General features: G+C 41.9%; 1 protein-coding gene across 1 annotated transcript; it reads right to left on the bottom strand.

The window, feature by feature from the left end:
- Window positions 1–440: 440 nt before the first annotated feature.
- Window positions 441–8,286, bottom strand: LOC121621474 (apoptosis regulator BAX-like). Its single transcript, XM_041957952.1, has 6 exons — window positions 8,003–8,286; window positions 7,793–7,823; window positions 6,025–6,189; window positions 5,761–5,899; window positions 4,480–4,584; window positions 441–3,004 (listed from the first exon to the last, which is right to left on the bottom strand). The coding sequence occupies exons 1-6, from the start codon at window positions 8,028–8,030 to the stop codon at window positions 2,861–2,863; spliced, it is 612 nt and encodes a 203-aa protein (XP_041813886.1). The 5' UTR covers window positions 8,031–8,286; the 3' UTR covers window positions 441–2,860.
- Between the last annotated feature and the right edge of the window lie 8,235 nt (window positions 8,287–16,521).

Here is a 16,521-nt window from a genome sequence, read left to right as displayed (position 1 = left end):
GCCTTAAATGTCTCCCCACTGAATAAAATGAAAGCAGATTGGTAAGATGAAATTGGACAACATATCTGAAATGAAACCTGAGACGCCACTTTGAAAACAACCAGAGTGAGCTCCTCCTCAAACCTCACAAATGTACCCTCGTTTAGACGAGATGGTTTGTATCGTGGTCCTCCAGTCGACTGCCCTCACACACACACTCACACTCAGTAGGCAGACGTCTTTCAATCTCTATCCGAAACATCTGCTATTGTATCAAAACTGCCAGAAAGAAGACCTCAGAGATGGTTAATAGTTGCAATCCTTTAATAACGTTTTGTTTTTTCATTTTTGTGTCCATCTTTGGTGAAAAACATTCCTTAATATTCCCTCTCTCCATCTACGGCACGTACTTATTGCACAGTGACATTAACAATGCAAAGATTCTGCAATCACACAAGGGAACCATTTCACATCATTTATTCATTCAAACAACTATAAACCTCTGGAATAGTAAGAAGTAGGAATTCATATTACAACATGATTTTACTATTTAAAAGGCAACATCTTCAAAATACTAAAGGTAATGTGCTTTAAAAATGAATAATAAAAAGATGAAAAACTGCATATGGAACCGTTCAGACACTGAATGCACACATTTTACTGGCACACACTTTTTTTTTTTACTTTTTAAATCTGTGAATTTATCAAACGAGACGGTTGTTATATTTAACTTTGACAGGCCGAGACTTGCTGTGACATCATCAGTAGACTGATGATGGTGACATTCAGCGATCAGAGTGGCAGAATGTGATCACAGCGACTCGTGCGTCGAGGTCGGTCTGTGGGACTGTGGGAGCTTTGTTTCCTCAAACAGACAAGTCATGTGAGGAGGTGATCAGCATGCAGGAACCTGAGGGGGAGTGCTTAAACACTGACGCTGATGACGCTGTGAGAGCAGCATCCATCACACATTCAGTCATTTTTGCTATTATTGCTCTGTTGTCATTTTTTATTTTCAAATGGAAAATAAGACAGAAATCACTACATATTTATTTGTGTCATTTACTGATGTATATTTGTGAGTTTAATATTTAAAAATCCAGACTATGATGATAATGTTTCATCATTTGTCATTAGTGGTAATAAAGTAAACACGTCACATGACAGTTTGTACCTGATGCGCAGAGGCGAGTGTCATATGTGTCTGAACGGAAATAACACCTATAGATAATAAAACATTCACTGCTACCTGAACAGCTGTCCCTGACTATAATATCATTCATGATAGAGATAAAAATACAAAACAAAATGATGCCTACAGTAACACAGATTCACTGGTTTTCAGCTCAATGGAAGCCCATATTGAGAATACATTAAAACACGTGATGCAACACCTGAGTTCCTTCTGTTATCTGTGCTGGCATACACATGCTGTGCTGACATCAGGCCTTTAAATCAAAACTTCTAACTCATCTTTTCACCTTAACTTTCAATTTGTTGCTTATTCTTTTATTCAAGCCTTCTTCCTGTTTCCATCAACGGATCATTTAGCCGTGCTCCTTTACAGGCCACGTTTTTCCATATCCTCCGTACAGCTTCACATTCTACAATTTTGCCATCATGATTGTCCGTACTGTTGTGTTGCCATGTTGGTTTATTCTGTGCACACGACATCTATTTCCTGTCTGTGGTGAGGAGGGACCCCTCCTCTGCTGCTCTTCCTGAGGGGGAGTTTTTCCTTATCTGAGCGGAGATTTGTGATATTTTATAAATAAAAATACATTTGACTTGATCTGATGCAGTTTTAAAGCAGCCACAATGTTCAATCAGAAACAGATTTTTCATAAAGGGGTGTGTTAATTTCATAGAACATATAAGACTTCCAGGGGAGACTCTCGATGGACCACTATGATCTGCAAAGCTTGATTAGCCAGTGAGCTAATCTGCTAGCATGCACACTATTATTACACTGACAACTTCTGAGGGAGAATCGTGTAAAATAAAAGCAATGATAAAATACTTTGAACCATTGAGGTTAAATCCTGTTGAGCTGAAGTATGAATTTGTAGGAATATTTATGAAAATGATAAAGAGGGAGCTTGGCTTGTTACAAGTCTTTTTTAGAATTGCCCTCAGTTTTATTGCACTGATCATATTTGAATCACAACGTGGTAAAAGAGACGCGGCAGGCTGATTAACAAGCTTTGCCACGTCTCTCCCTGTGATGTATGCCTTGCTACATTTTCATGTACAGTTTTGTAAGTGAACAAGCTCACAAGGCTGCAGATAACTGGCCTAGTGACGCCGTCTGCGGTCTCTGCTGGTCACGTGACCCTGGCCTCGCAGGTCGCAGCGGTCCGTCGAGAGAGGCTCGAGAATAGAGGATGGGATGTGGCGATGTACTAAAGCTGAGCGCTGTAGCTGAACATTTAGAACACACCTACATCCCGATGGTCTCAGCCAGTATGGAGGTGTGAACCAGCACGAAGAGCACAGTGTTACCGACTGTTCACCGCTGGGAAACGAGAGGCCTATAGGAAGCTAATGTTGCCATTTTTGGTTGTTCTGCCATAATTACTCTGAGGGTGACCTGCACACAGGATCTATTTGGTATGATACAGTGCCTCTTGCATAAATAACATTAGAGAGAAGTCAGGTTTCGACCATCTTAAGGCAACATGTGATGAGGACATGACAGAATCTGGGCACTTCTTCAGACATGTTGTCATTACATGACTTATTATTACATGAATTATACACCCTCTGGTAAACATTTTACAGTCAGGCCAAATACCACCTATTTGGTAAAAGCCTAAAATTATTTGTTAAACACAATGACGACCAGGTTTGGAGTGTGTGTGTGCATGTGTGTGTGTGCGCCTCAGAGCTGTCTGGTCAGTCTCCAGGTGATGAAGCTTCCTATGGCCAGGCCGGCGACGAAGATGAGGACGAGGCCGTAGCTCTGAGAGCTCATCGACGACACTCTCTGCACGGACGCCACCGCCAGCTCCGAGAAGCTGTTGATCTGTGGAGGGACAGCTCTGATCATGTGCCGCAGCGCAAAGTCAAACACCTATGCTTTGAAATGAACATGACTTTATGGAATTTGATTGGCAGATATTAATCTGGTTCAAAAAACTATAGTCCACCTATAGTGCCTATAGTTGGTGCAGGATGTGAAAACAGGACTTAACATTATTCCTACAAAGAGTCTTTGAAGCATATAAATTAATTATTTTTGGAATTGATTCTATGACGTCTATATTTGTTCTCAGGACATTATGATCATACTGCTCTCTTTTCAACTGCAGCTGTTTTTTAATGAATGGATCATTATGCTGCCACTGGTGTTGGTGTTCTCTCTCTATCAGGGTCTGTTCAGGTTGACCACATTGTGGATTGGTTCTAATTATCTTCAGGTCTACTTGCATCGGGTCTTAATTAATTCATTTGTGAGTATTGGGATTAGGTAGGTTTTCTACAGGTCCAGTGTTGATTGGGTCTGATATTTTGGACCAGTGGAGACCTCTACTGTGTAGATTAGATCAAATACCCTGATGATGAATTAAAAATCACACTGTGGCATGTCTCTGATGATTGAATAGATGGAATGAATGAATAGCAAGCAAGCATGCTGTGGATGGGAAGAGAGTGAGAGGCAGAGCACCTGTGTCTACAGTGACTATCTGCTGAGTGTTTCATGGTTCTTCAGGACATGATTAACATAAATCTATCAGCAAATAAAGCTTCATTTCTCACATTCACTTGCTCTCTCGCCACAGTTTCCTCCCTCTTCCCGTTGCTTGTGTTCTCAGCTCATTCTTGCTCTCTCTCTATCTCGCTCTTTTTATAACTCGTCAGGAAGCAGACAACATAACTTTATTTTTAACGTCAATAAATTACAGCAAATTAAAGTCTGTGTTTGGCCGATCGTTGAGGCTCAGCACTTCAAACTAGGTACTTTGGAATACTTGATCCAAGTTCCAGGTAGTCTTGGGGGAAAATGCAAAGCAGCAAACGTGACAACTAAGAAAGCAGGACATGCGTTTACATGTACACTGCACGGATGTGGGGCGTGGGACTATCTTTCAGAAAGCTCCTGTGGTGGAGACGCTGTGGCTGCATTTTTATCTGACAAACATATTGTCTTAAAAGCAACAATAAAAAAGAAGGAAGCAACTTAACTGCTGCAGAAATGAGAGCACTTCTCTGTGGGTCATTTCATCTAAAGGTTAAACAGCTCCCCCTACTGCCCAGCTGATATCACTCCCCGCTGACATACAGTATAAAATATCCCTGAGCACTAACCTCTGTGAGTAGAATGTGTATACCATATAACACAACCCACCTCACTGGGAAAATGAAATAAATATGGCTTTATCTACGCTGCTGTATAATCTCAGACTGACAATACTTGAACCAAGGACTCAGTGCTCTTACAATACGCCTGTGATCACAGAACTAACACAGGAAAGTGGAAGAAATGAAAGCCTTACATACCCATCCTCCATGTTCCCGAATCCAGCCCAGGAGATTTTGCTTGAAAAAATCCACAGTCCACTTCAGGATCTCCTTCACTGACTGAGGGAGATGGGTCTCCACCATCTGAAGGACACCCACACACACAGTAGAGTAAGATGTTCTGTTGGAAAGGGTGAGAAAGCTGTATCTGTTTCTGGTGGAGCGCCGTAAACATGGACGAGGGTTGCCCAAACATGAGAGCAGCCTCCATCAGACCCACTTAGCATGGAGGCTGTTTGATAGAAAATAGTGTAAAGTTGTGTTACATCAAATTCATTGATATTCATTCAATTAGATTAGACACTCTTGCTGATGACAACATGTGATTAAATTGTAAAATGTGGAATTCAGACAGTTAAAGTTAAAGTTAAACTGAAAACACTGAATTTAAGAAAAATACAACAGAATTAATACGACCCTAGCTAACAACAGCTAACATGTTGAGACAACCAGCACGCTGCTATCACCGGCAACTCAAACCATAAAAACCAACCAAGCCTCTTCAGCTACTTCTTAGCACGCAGCACACCATACCCTTCTGTCTATAACGTCACAGGTTAACAGTATAAGTTTAAGATTCTGCACTTGACCATCCTTGCCCCAGCCACCTTTCTTCCAGCCCACAGCCATTCACTGGAAACGTCTTCCATGGGCATTAATGTGCAGCTAGAACAGCCTCCGCTCCTCTGGTTTCAGGCTTTCCATCAGACGCTGGGACCTTGCTGCAGGTATTTGCTCCCGTTCAGCCACAAGTGCACTGAGCATGAAAAATGATCTCCACCAAGTCTTTTGGATAACAATACATGAAACACTGAAAGAGCAGAAGTAATCTGGGATCACAAGCAGCAGATGTCGAACTACGACACGTCACGACGCATTTCCACCTCTGATGGAGACAGGAAGTCAAGAGGCAGTTATCAAAGCAGAGATCCCTTGCTGGTGGGAAACACAAGGTGGGGCTTAGGCTTCTGCTTGTCTATACACTTGGTGTCAGGTAGATGTTGCACAGGAAGTGACAAGTTCAATAAGAATCCTTTGGTAGTTAGAACTGACAGACTCTACAGATGAACAGACAAGCGACTGACACGTCTACAGACACAACCTTTCCCACAGAGCAGCCAGTCACAACACTGCCCTCTTTTTGATGAGGTCAAAAAGACAAGATGTCAACAAAAATGTAGAAAGCGAGAGGCACAGCAAGCACCACTTTAGATTTCCCCATGGCCCATTGTGATCTGCAGCAAAGAGAAGCTAACCCACCCTGACAGCCAGCTTGCCGGCGACATAGAAGAGCACAGCGATCCTCTCCCAGGTGATGCCAGGTTGAAACACTTTGTCGGCTACATCGTTGAATCTTTCCCAGACAGGGCCAGAACAACAAGACACTCCATCTATCGCACTGCAAGAGACACAGGAGAGGATGCGGACAGCTCAGGTTTTAAAAACTTCTGCTGAAAAACTTCAGGAACTCAAGAGCACTTGTAGACCTTTTCAGGATTCTAACATGAGCTCTGAGAGACTCACTCTTGGAACTCCTTGTCGTCTTTGACCCTGTCGCCGATGATGCGGATCATTTTGCCCAGCTGGGTCACCATCTTCTGCTCCTGCGCAGACTTTACGTCCCTGGCCAGCGGGGTGAGAGGCGGGACATCCTCGGACGGTACATCACGCAGCTCCTCCTGTATGACCCTGGAAGAGAACGGGACGTTAAAACACAGGCCCCTTCCCAAACTGACCCCTACTCACTAACTCTATACTGTAGTCCAGTCCTGTCCTTTTACTGTATTGCACATTATGGGGTTTTTACAGAAGTGTATTGCGGCTACCGTGACAACAATAGTTCCTCAGTTTCTTGTTTAAATGTCATGCATGTCTCATTTAAACAAGATCCTTTTCACATTATATCAAGACATTGTTCATGCTATTACTCCATCCCAAATGAACTTCTCTTGACACAACACAAAACTTAATTCTGTTATATTACAAAACTTTCTCATTATTAGACAAAATCAGTGCAATGAACAATACTCATGTCTTGTTATAACGTTAGGAGCTGGTATGTTGATTAGAAAAAGTAAACATCCAATTACTGCATAGAGATGATGGAGCTTGGAACAATTATATAACATGACTGACATGCATCATGGCTGCAGGCTGCTTTTCAACCATTCTGTACATACTTATGAGTAACTATCATATGGAGTTGATGTCAGATTAAATCAGTGATTGTCAACAAGCAGACTGTGACAGGTGAATGTGTGTAGCAACTTAAAGTCAATGAGAGGCTTGTGGCATATCATAATGTTCATGGGAATAAGTAGAAATCCTGATGTGACATCATGCTACAATTACATGTTAACCTACAACAGCAACATGCATGGCAGAAAACGATGGTTTACAAGTTTGAAAAAGTAGAAGTTTACAGTCAGGAGGGGTTGAGGGAAGAAAAAGTCGCTGCAGAGGCAGAGGAGGCCAGACAGCGCTGCAGGTCAAACAACAGACTGAAGTTAGTTTCACAATCACCAGCTGGACAATGGTCTGCACTGAGCTGAAGTTAGTTTAATGCTGGGTACAGACCTGCAGACCTGGAAGGAGTAGCTAAAGTTCTGCTGATGGAACTAGATAACTAAAGTTGATGCAGCCTATTTCAATGCATCCTGCCATGTTTAATATAATTCGAAAGAATAAACATTTGAGGGCTTGACAGGGACACAGCCTCACGCAGCAGCACACAGTCTCACGAGACTTTACATTTTGACTTCTTTATTGTACACGAGTCACCGCTACAACATGTAGTTTACTGTAAACGGGTAGCTCTTACTGTAAAATGAAACCGAAAGTTGCTTGAAGGAAGGAATTTTATGATGCAGATTTCTTGAAAAAACGTATGAACAGTTATCTTAGTTGATGATGAATGAATACTGATGAATTTTGTGGAGCTCATCTTATCAATGAACTGACCAGTCATTTCAGGTGCAGTATGGTAGTATGGTATGAGATTTGACATGATATGATACATGATCACATGATATATGATATGTGGATCCAGCCAGATGTCATTACGAATGATGCCAGGAAATGGAAATGTTTCTTATTGAAAAATTTAAATTGAATATGTGGTGAATTCATTGACTGGGGAAATCTTTGGGACACAGACCATGGAAACAAACGTTGGCTGGCGCCCTGATATGAAGTGTTTTGGACCGTGCTTTTTCCATCAGTACAATCAAGACAACATGAGGGTGTAAAACAATTTTAAAATGAATAATAAAGTAAATGGAAGGAAACTCACTCTCTGATCAGGGCCTCCCCGATCCTCTCATCTGTGGAGGAATAAAACCAACGTAAGTGACCTCTAGTTACACTTCAGCGTCTGAATGGTGTCAGTGTGTTACTCAACACAGCCGACAGAGAAGATGCAGCAGTGAAAAACACGTCTGTTAGCTTACAATACTTTGATTTGACTTGAATTTCACGTCCAGAGGAGACTTATAGAGCTTACCTGACATGCCGTTTCCTTCACATGCCATGGTTAAAAACTTCCTTCTCGAGAAAACTTCCCACCGAAACTCTGTTTCTTCACTTCCGGAACTTCAGACGGCGCTAAAAAACACCTTCTGAAATAAAAAAATATATTAAACGTTGAGTGTCTTTTGAAAGTGAATGCTCCTCATGGACTGATAAAAACCCGCTATGACGGAGTAACAACAATCGACTTTTCTCTGGACTGCTTCTCAGAAAATTCTCTCGGCTAGTGCTGGGCGGTGCAAACGACGTCCGGTACCTTAATGCGTTCGTGTAGAAACATGTAATTGGATACGTTGACATGTGTCTGCGGGGCTCTGCCCCCCGGCAACGTTCACCCCAGCTCATCTCCTGAAATCACTCGATCCATCTGCTCCGCCCAATCCGTTTCTTTTTTTTCCGTGAAAGTTGCTTTGATTGTAAACTCGTGTTTTGTTTCACATCATCTCTCTCTCGGTTCTCGTTTATGTCTCATGTTAAAGTTTGCTTACATAACTCATATATGCACGGACGTAAGTTTAGGGGGGGGGACATGTCTACATTACCGAAAACAGTGTTACGCTACATTAAACTAGGAGACGCGTCAGGCACTAGGACCAAGCGGAAAACGGCCGCTAAAGCTGAAGCCTGTTTAGACCGCCCACACACTCCTCGACTGGCTCTGCCGTTTCTGTGCGATTGGCCGTCCCCCCTGTCACTCAATCAAGTTGTAAACCGCCAGGATTTGTGTACACCGGCGAGACACTTCCCGACTTGAGCTTCCCGGTAATCTGCCGCTGCCTGTAGGCTAAGTTGTTGAACATCATGTTGGACGTTTGTTCTGCCTGGGTCACGTCAGCAAGACGGATTGTAATATTAGAGATTTCATTTATGTTTAATTTATGTCCATGTGCTATCTATGTTGTGAATCGCGTGTGTGCGTGCGGCGTGCCTCTGTGTGGTGTGTGTGTGTGTGTGTGCGCGCGCGCGCGTGTGTGGTAAATAGGCGCAGCAGGATGTCAAAAAAGGGAAACTGGACATTAGAGACTTCTTTAAAAGTCAAAGTGTAAGTTGCTCAAATTATAGGCTGCCTATCCTGCAACACCTTCACTTCAACTCCCAATAAAGCAGCATCCACTGCAAGATCGTCCTCATCATTTACAAAGCTCTCAATAATCTTGTAAAGTGTCTGTGAGTTTTAAAGTGCTGATAAATAAATAAATAAAATCACATATACCAAGAACGGGTTGACGCCTTGGACAGGAAAAAACTCTGCCAGGAATTTATCTCTGCCAATGAAAGAAGACAAAATGTGTTTGGAAGCTTTGGATGAGTTGGATAGGTGAATACAGTTTTTTGACCTGTCAATCACAGATGGAAGTGATATCACTGCAATAATTGGTGGAAGGGAGCCATTGTGTGCGAAAAAGGTCTGTGAATCTGATTCATTTGGGTGGTCTGATGCTTCCAGGCTGTCAGGATTCAGGGGAGAGTTGTTTCAGCTTCTAAGAGGACATGAGAGACAAGGTCTGTGAATCACTGTGTGAAACAGGTTCAGGTCGGCCGCTGGTTAGGAGGGCATGACAAGAGTCAGCTGTTCCTCTCAGTATCTGTGACGAAGGTTCTAGGATCCTGGGACCTGTCTGAGCCAGTAGTCTTGTATTTTTTAAGGAAATGGCGCCACCTTGTGGTGAAACCACAGCAGACAACCTTTAGAGAATATTGTAGAACGCAGTTTTACCTGAATTTTTTCTTGCATCTGCTTGGCCTGACTAGCTTTCTCTGGTTATGTTGCCTTCTGCAAACCCTGCTTTTGCTTTGCCTGTCAAAGCACTCGGTTTTTAAAGTTGCTGTATAAATAAAGTTATTATTATTATTTAATGTTGGTTGGAAAACTAAAACATTATAATAAGATGTACTTACTTTTTTCTGCTTAAAGTGGAGATAGAAAACTAGCCTGTGGAGAATAAAAGAATATGATTATGATGAATATTCATCTATTTTACCTATTGTACACCTATTGTATATGCTGCACGTGTAGGATCATTTTTTTTGGAGCTTGACTCAAACTGACTGCTGACTTGGACTGTATTACGTTATTATAATGGGGAAAAGAATAGATGTGACCACGGTCTTGGTAGGACAGGATGTCATCTGGATGAACTATCCACGCTCTTTAAAGGAGAAGCTGAACAGCCTGCAACAGCTGGCAGAAGATGCCAAGATGTGTCTGGAGTGGCTCCACCTGGTCAAGCCCCGGACAGGGTGGAGCTCCCCAATCACCAGCTGCAACTGAATGAGGCAACAAGTCAGTGTGCATCATGTGCAGTAACCTCTCCACAGTACAATATCCATGCTACGGCACATCATAAACCCTTAAAAACACGTCTTCTTAATCTTTGTATCTTATCTTGTGACACGTTTGCTGAAATTCTGTTAGTCAAAAAAAAAAAAAAACTGCATTCAGCAATATTACTTTGACGAGGTACCATGAAAGGAAACATATGAATTGTCTCCACTCACCAGACCCCAAACAGTTTAATACTAAGCATTTCTCACTGTTTTCTTTATAGTTGATTACATCAATATTTCAATTCCAATAATGTAAAAAGCATCATATCACATCACTGGAAGCAAGGAGGGACAACAGATTTTGAGGTGCTTGTGTCAATGAAAAGAGAAAATTTTAAATTGGTCAAAGAACTAAACCAAATACATCGTTGGAAAGGTCTCGACCTGACAGTATGGAGATTCTACATAACTGACCTTTGACCTCAGTGCATGTTTGAACTCTCATAATTCAGCAATAAAAGGGGCTACAGACATGGAACCAGCTGTTATAGAAGGCTAGGAAAAAGCATCATATGCATCATCATCGGAGTATTGCAGTGATTTGAAAACCATCGTAGTGGAGCTGTGAAGCATAGATGCAGATATATCTTATTTCTATGTGGTGAAGTGCAACAGATTTTGAGCTGTACCTAGAGACACAGAGGGGTCAGCAAACACTGCAGGCTTTTCACATATCTCTAACTAGGACAGACAGACGTAGGGCCAAAATCTGCAGAGGAATTGTGGCTAAAAATCCACAAGGATGATACATCACACCTTCAGAAGGCTCAGCATACACAAACTATACTGATAATGTCTTCACGTTCTACAATGCTGCATATGCTAAATTAAAACACACACAGACACAGAGAAACTGGCAATAACTGCAGGCGTTTTTCCACACTGCATCCAGAACTCAGACGGGTAGAGATAAGGCTGAAAAATGATGGTTTTCCTTTTAAAGATATATTATTGTCAGAAAGGTTTGGAAAGAAAAACTTCGGCCTGACACAGTGAGAGACAGTTCTACTCATGTGAGACATGCACAGTGTTGCAAAGTGGATGAAGACTCCAGATCTCATACATAGTGCTGGTTCTGATGCTCTCCACAGTCTGTCCTCTGAGTGCCTCCACCTTTCACCAGGATGCTCTGCTCCTCCTCCAAGCGCTTCAGCAGCATAACCTGGTCAAAGACAGCCCTCTTCAACCTCAACATGTTGCCTGTAGGCTGAGGAAAGGAAAGGAGCAGTGGAAAAGGGATATTTCATTATTATATTATAACAGAATGAGGTTTCTGTGTAAGACACAAGTCTTTGCAGTGATAACATTTGTTCTCTAGAATAGAAATATCATTACGAAGCGACAGCGGTATCATTTGGGTGGAGAGCCTGTGAAATAGTGATGGTCAACCATCTCATTTGTTATTACTGCAGCAGAATAACATAGCTACAATAAATGTTGTTATATTTTAGTATCATGATATGTTTAATTTGAAAATATTGTCCCATCACTATGTGTCACTGCATGAAAGGAAACAAAATGAAATTGGCAAATATGGTCAATGTACAATGGTACCATTAGCATAGATTGTGGACACAGACTAAAAGAACAAGTAAAATTAGCGATTATCATACCATGTTCATGCCTCTCCCATGGTGAAAAACCACTGGAGAGGAGATACAGTGACAATCTCATTCTCAACATATAGCCACCTTCAGTTATTTGTATAAATTAGGGTTGTTAAAGTAACACCTTAATGAATTACAGGAAAAAAACACAGGTAATGCAATGCTCTACACCACTACAGTGTGTCTTATTCCACATATTTATCAGCTGTGTCTGTCACACATCAATGCCGCACCCTCTGTGTGTGTGTTGTTGTCGACACAACAGGACACTTCCTGTGTTTGCACGACCTCGTCAGGCTGCCTGAGTGATCAGATCATGATGCATCTTGTGGCTGTTTGAACTCGAGCTGTCCACAGATGACAAAATGCTGCTTGCAATGGTCTGAAGGCCAGTTTCAGGGGTAGAGGCTTTTAAATGCTTGTCATAGTAAATGTTGATACTGATTTAGATTAATCACAGAGCATGTAATTGATAACATTGTTTTTTGAATTGCTTGACAGCCTTATTATAAAGGCACAGTCATTAATAGATGTATATATGAAAAGACATACTGCGCACGTTTTACCTGTGACGGCCCATTGTTTGACATCACACACCCGCTGCTGTGCGGTCTCATGATCAAGGTTGTGGTCTCTCTTGGTGTTGCTGTTGATTCAAAACCACCTACTTGTCATCAATATGTAGCGGAGGAGGGTGGAGGTTGTCTGTCCTGTTCCAACCAACTGCCTGTTGGGTGAGCATGTTCACTCTAACGAATTAAAACAAAAAAAGCATCCACAAGTAAGACTTCACATTAAAAGGGCAATACTGAGAGAGAAACTATAGATATGGCTGAACCCAATCGTTAAAAGTTTGTTAAACTGGTAATTACAGTAAAGTAAGAACTTTCAGAAGAAGGGACTAGGGAAACATTTCATCTGAAAAGCAGTATTTAGTGCAGGTTTATCACAGTGTGGAGTGTAAATATAACCCAGCCTATCCTTGTCATGTATTTTGTTATTTATTTGTCAAAATTAATGTCTGCTCTCCATTATAATATAATATTAACAACACATCATAGATCTTTAACTTAAAGGCCCAGTGTGTAGCATGTAGGATGATCTAGGGCGATCTATTCACAGAAATGAAATATAATATATATAAACACGTTTGTTAGTGTGAAATGACCCAAAAATAAGAATTGTGGTATTTGAATTACCTTAGAATGGGACCTCTGTCATGTAAATATGAGCAGTGTGCTGCAGCCCAGGACAGACAAACCAAACACTGGCTCGAGATGGAGCTGTTCACGTTTCTCGTCAGCCACCACAGCTCTCCACCAGCTTGGGAAGGGAGGGGTGAGGAGTGCAGGATGCAATCTACACATTCACCACTACATGGATATTTAAGCACTGATAAAGATTTGGGGAGTTTGGCAGTATTGTAAGTGTTTTAGACTCCCGCTCCACCCCAGCTTCTGCCGCCCCATCTCACCTGCAACTGAGAAGGGGTATGTAGCATTATTTTTTGATTTATGATATAACATAACCCAATTATGACATGCACAACATTAAAAAATCATTAAAAATTGTGTGTTTTCTCAACAATATGTTTGGAAAATAACATGAGTGGTGGAATATTTGGATGGGAAAACAACATCCCAGTTCAACGGATGTGTCAAAGCTCTGCTAACCACTCGGCTGCTTTGTTCAGGTATGGCCAGTAGCTAAGAAGCAGAAGCAACATGTTGGGACTATTACAAAGACCAATTTCTAATTTACATGACAACAATATAGAAATGAAAATAAAATGGCTACTATCACTGCGGCACAGGCAATTTAAACACAGTGATGGTTTGCTATACGCCAGTGAGGATCATCTGCCTGGAAAAGAAAGTAACACTTGCCTTCTTTGACATCTCCCTTTGAAGAAACATTCCATATGCAAATATTCCTCCACGGAAATGGTTCACTCCTCATAAGAGAAATGCATGACCGATTATTAAGAAGAAAATCTGATGGTTAATAATCAGCTGAGCCAATAAGGCCTGCCTCAAACACACGTCTGTCATCTGGCTGCCTATAGCAAAATATAGACTTGGCTGCTACAGAGGATGAATAAAAATGTGTAATGCTTCCAATTCTTACTGATACTATGACTGGACTGCTATTAAAACTCATTAATGAGACCAGCTTCAAGAACCATACAGATACACACACACGCTTACAAATACTTACTGCAAACTGCAACTTGAATTCCCTCCTCATCGAAATTGTTTAGGCACCAGACATTTTTCAGACCACATTTCTGAGGCAGGCAGAAGTCGATGAATGAATGTATGTCAATGTAGAACCAGTGAAGATATTTCAGTAATCAAATTGTTGCCTAATCATATTGCATTTTATACAAAACTGTGCATATATTAGCTTTTTGACATGGCATCTTGGAGTTGCCAGGACCCCTCTTTTGACTTGTGAAGCTGCAGAGACATTTTAGATTCAAGAGTCTTTATTGTCATTGCACATGTCAATGAAATTTTCATTGCAACCCCCATGTTAGATGGTAAGAAAGATAAGACTAGAAAGAGTGAATAAAATTAAGATAACTACAATAAAATAAAATAAACCAACATGCAATAAAAAAAATATTCGTGAAGCAATTAAAAATATAACAGAATGAAAATATACTTAGGCAATAAAATATACTAAACAATAAACAATAAAATATGGAAGTGAAATGTGCAAACAGAATAAAATATACAAGCAGAATAAAATATAAAATATACACAGTGAAATGTACCGACAGAATAAAATGTGCCAATGAAACTGAAATGTGCTGATATACTAAAATGTATATAATTATAGTATATGTGTGTACATAAAAGTCAAGTACACAGAAGGTGCAGGTGGAGGTAGAGGTGTAGGTGTAGGTGTAAAGTGCAGTGTTCACAGTTCACACAGTCTCTCACTGCAGTGAGGGGCTGCTGGGGGTGATAGCTCTAACAGCTCTGGGGAAGAAGCTGTCCCTCAGTCTGTTGGTGGTGGTGCGGATGTTCCTGTACCGCTTTCCTGATGGAAGCGGTACAAACAGTCTGTGGCCCGGGTGGCTGGGGTCCGTGGCGATGGATCTCGCCCTCTTTCTGACCCGACCTTCATATATAGAGTCTAGGTCAGGAAGGGGGCAGCCCACGATGCCCTGTGCAGTTTTAACCACCCGTGCCAGTTGTTTCCTCTCCTGTGCCGTGCAGCTGCCATACCACACTGTCACACTGAGGCAGAGGATGCTTTCAATTGTGGCCCTGTAGAAGTTAACGAGCAACCGAGAGGAGAGTCCAGCCCGTTTCAGCTTCCTGAGGAAGAAGAGCCTTTGTTGTGCCTTCTTCACCAGGCGGGAGGTGTTCATGGACCAGGAGAGGTCAGATGTGATGTGGAGGCCCAGGAACCTGATGTTGTCCACACGCTCCACCACTTCTCCGTCCATGAGGAGGGGGGCGTGATCTGTTGTTAGATAAAGTCAATCAGAATCTCAAGTGGGCTAGTATGAAGATTAAGCTTAGTAAGTCAAGGAGTATTTCAATATACAGAGGGAAAGTAAGTGATAGAAAGTTTGCTATAGATGGTGAGGAAATCCCAACAATTAGGGAGAAATCAGTTAAGAGTCTAGGACGGTGGTACAATGTGGACCTGAATGATGTTGAACAGGTTGTGCAATGTAGAAAGGATGTTGCAGAAGGGTTGGAGAGAATAGATAAATCAGGGCTCCCAGGAAAACTGAGGTTGTGTTGCTTGCAGTTTGGCTTGTACCCTAGGTTAATGTGGCCAATGTCAGTATATGAAGTCCCATTATCTGTAGCAGAGAGAATGGAAAGGCTAGTTAGCTCTTATATTAGAAAATGGTTGGGTGCTCCCAGGTGCTTAAGCAATGTAGCTTTGTATGGGAAAGGAATGCTTCAGCTGTCAGTATCCAGTCTAACAGAGGAGTTTAAATGCACTAAGGTTAGGACAGAACTTTTATTATCTGGGAGTAAGGACATGTTAGTTAGCAATGTGGTTCCGAACCCTTCTGGGGGGAGGAAATGGAACCCAAGGGCAGCAGTGCAGGAGGCAGAGGCAGCTCTTAGGCATGCAGAAATAGTAGGAAATGTTCAATTTGGCCGGGGAGGCTTGGGGCTTGGCCCAGGCAAACCAGTGTGGAATAAAGCAGGTCTAAAGGAGAAAAGAAAGCTTGTAGTGGAACAGGTGCGTAGACAGGAGGAGTTGTTAAGAGGGGCAAAAGCAGTTGGTCAAGCCAAACAGGGACAATGGTTGAATTGGGAAGGTGTTGAGAAGAGGAAACTTAGTTGGAGGGACCTGTGGAATATGGAGGAAGGCCGTATTAAATTTCTGATAGGGGCGACATACGATGTGTTGCCAACCCCGCAGAACCTAAGTCTCTGGGTACAGGGCGATCAATCGTGCCCACTCTGCTCAGGTACAGCAAGTTTAAAGCACATTTTGTCAGGTTGTAGAATTAGCTTATCACAAGGCCGGTATACATGGCGGCATAATCAGGTGCTGAGAAGCTTAGCCGCAGGCATTG

This window comes from Chelmon rostratus, chromosome 17, assembly GCF_017976325.1.
Source record: "Chelmon rostratus isolate fCheRos1 chromosome 17, fCheRos1.pri, whole genome shotgun sequence".
NCBI lineage: Eukaryota > Metazoa > Chordata > Actinopteri > Chaetodontiformes > Chaetodontidae > Chelmon > Chelmon rostratus.
This window is presented reverse-complemented; position numbering and strand designations above follow the sequence as displayed.

Coding starts and splice junctions, on each gene's coding strand:
- LOC121621474 (XM_041957952.1), bottom strand. CDS start 8,030: ATGGCATGTGAAGGAAACGGCATGTCAG. Junction 5,900..6,024: donor GACGACAAGGAGTTCCAAGA/GTGAGTCTCTCA, acceptor TGTCTCTTGCAG/TGCGATAGATGGAGTGTCTT. Junction 3,005..4,479: donor TTCGGGAACATGGAGGATGG/GTATGTAAGGCT, acceptor GTCCCTCCACAG/ATCAACAGCTTCTCGGAGCT.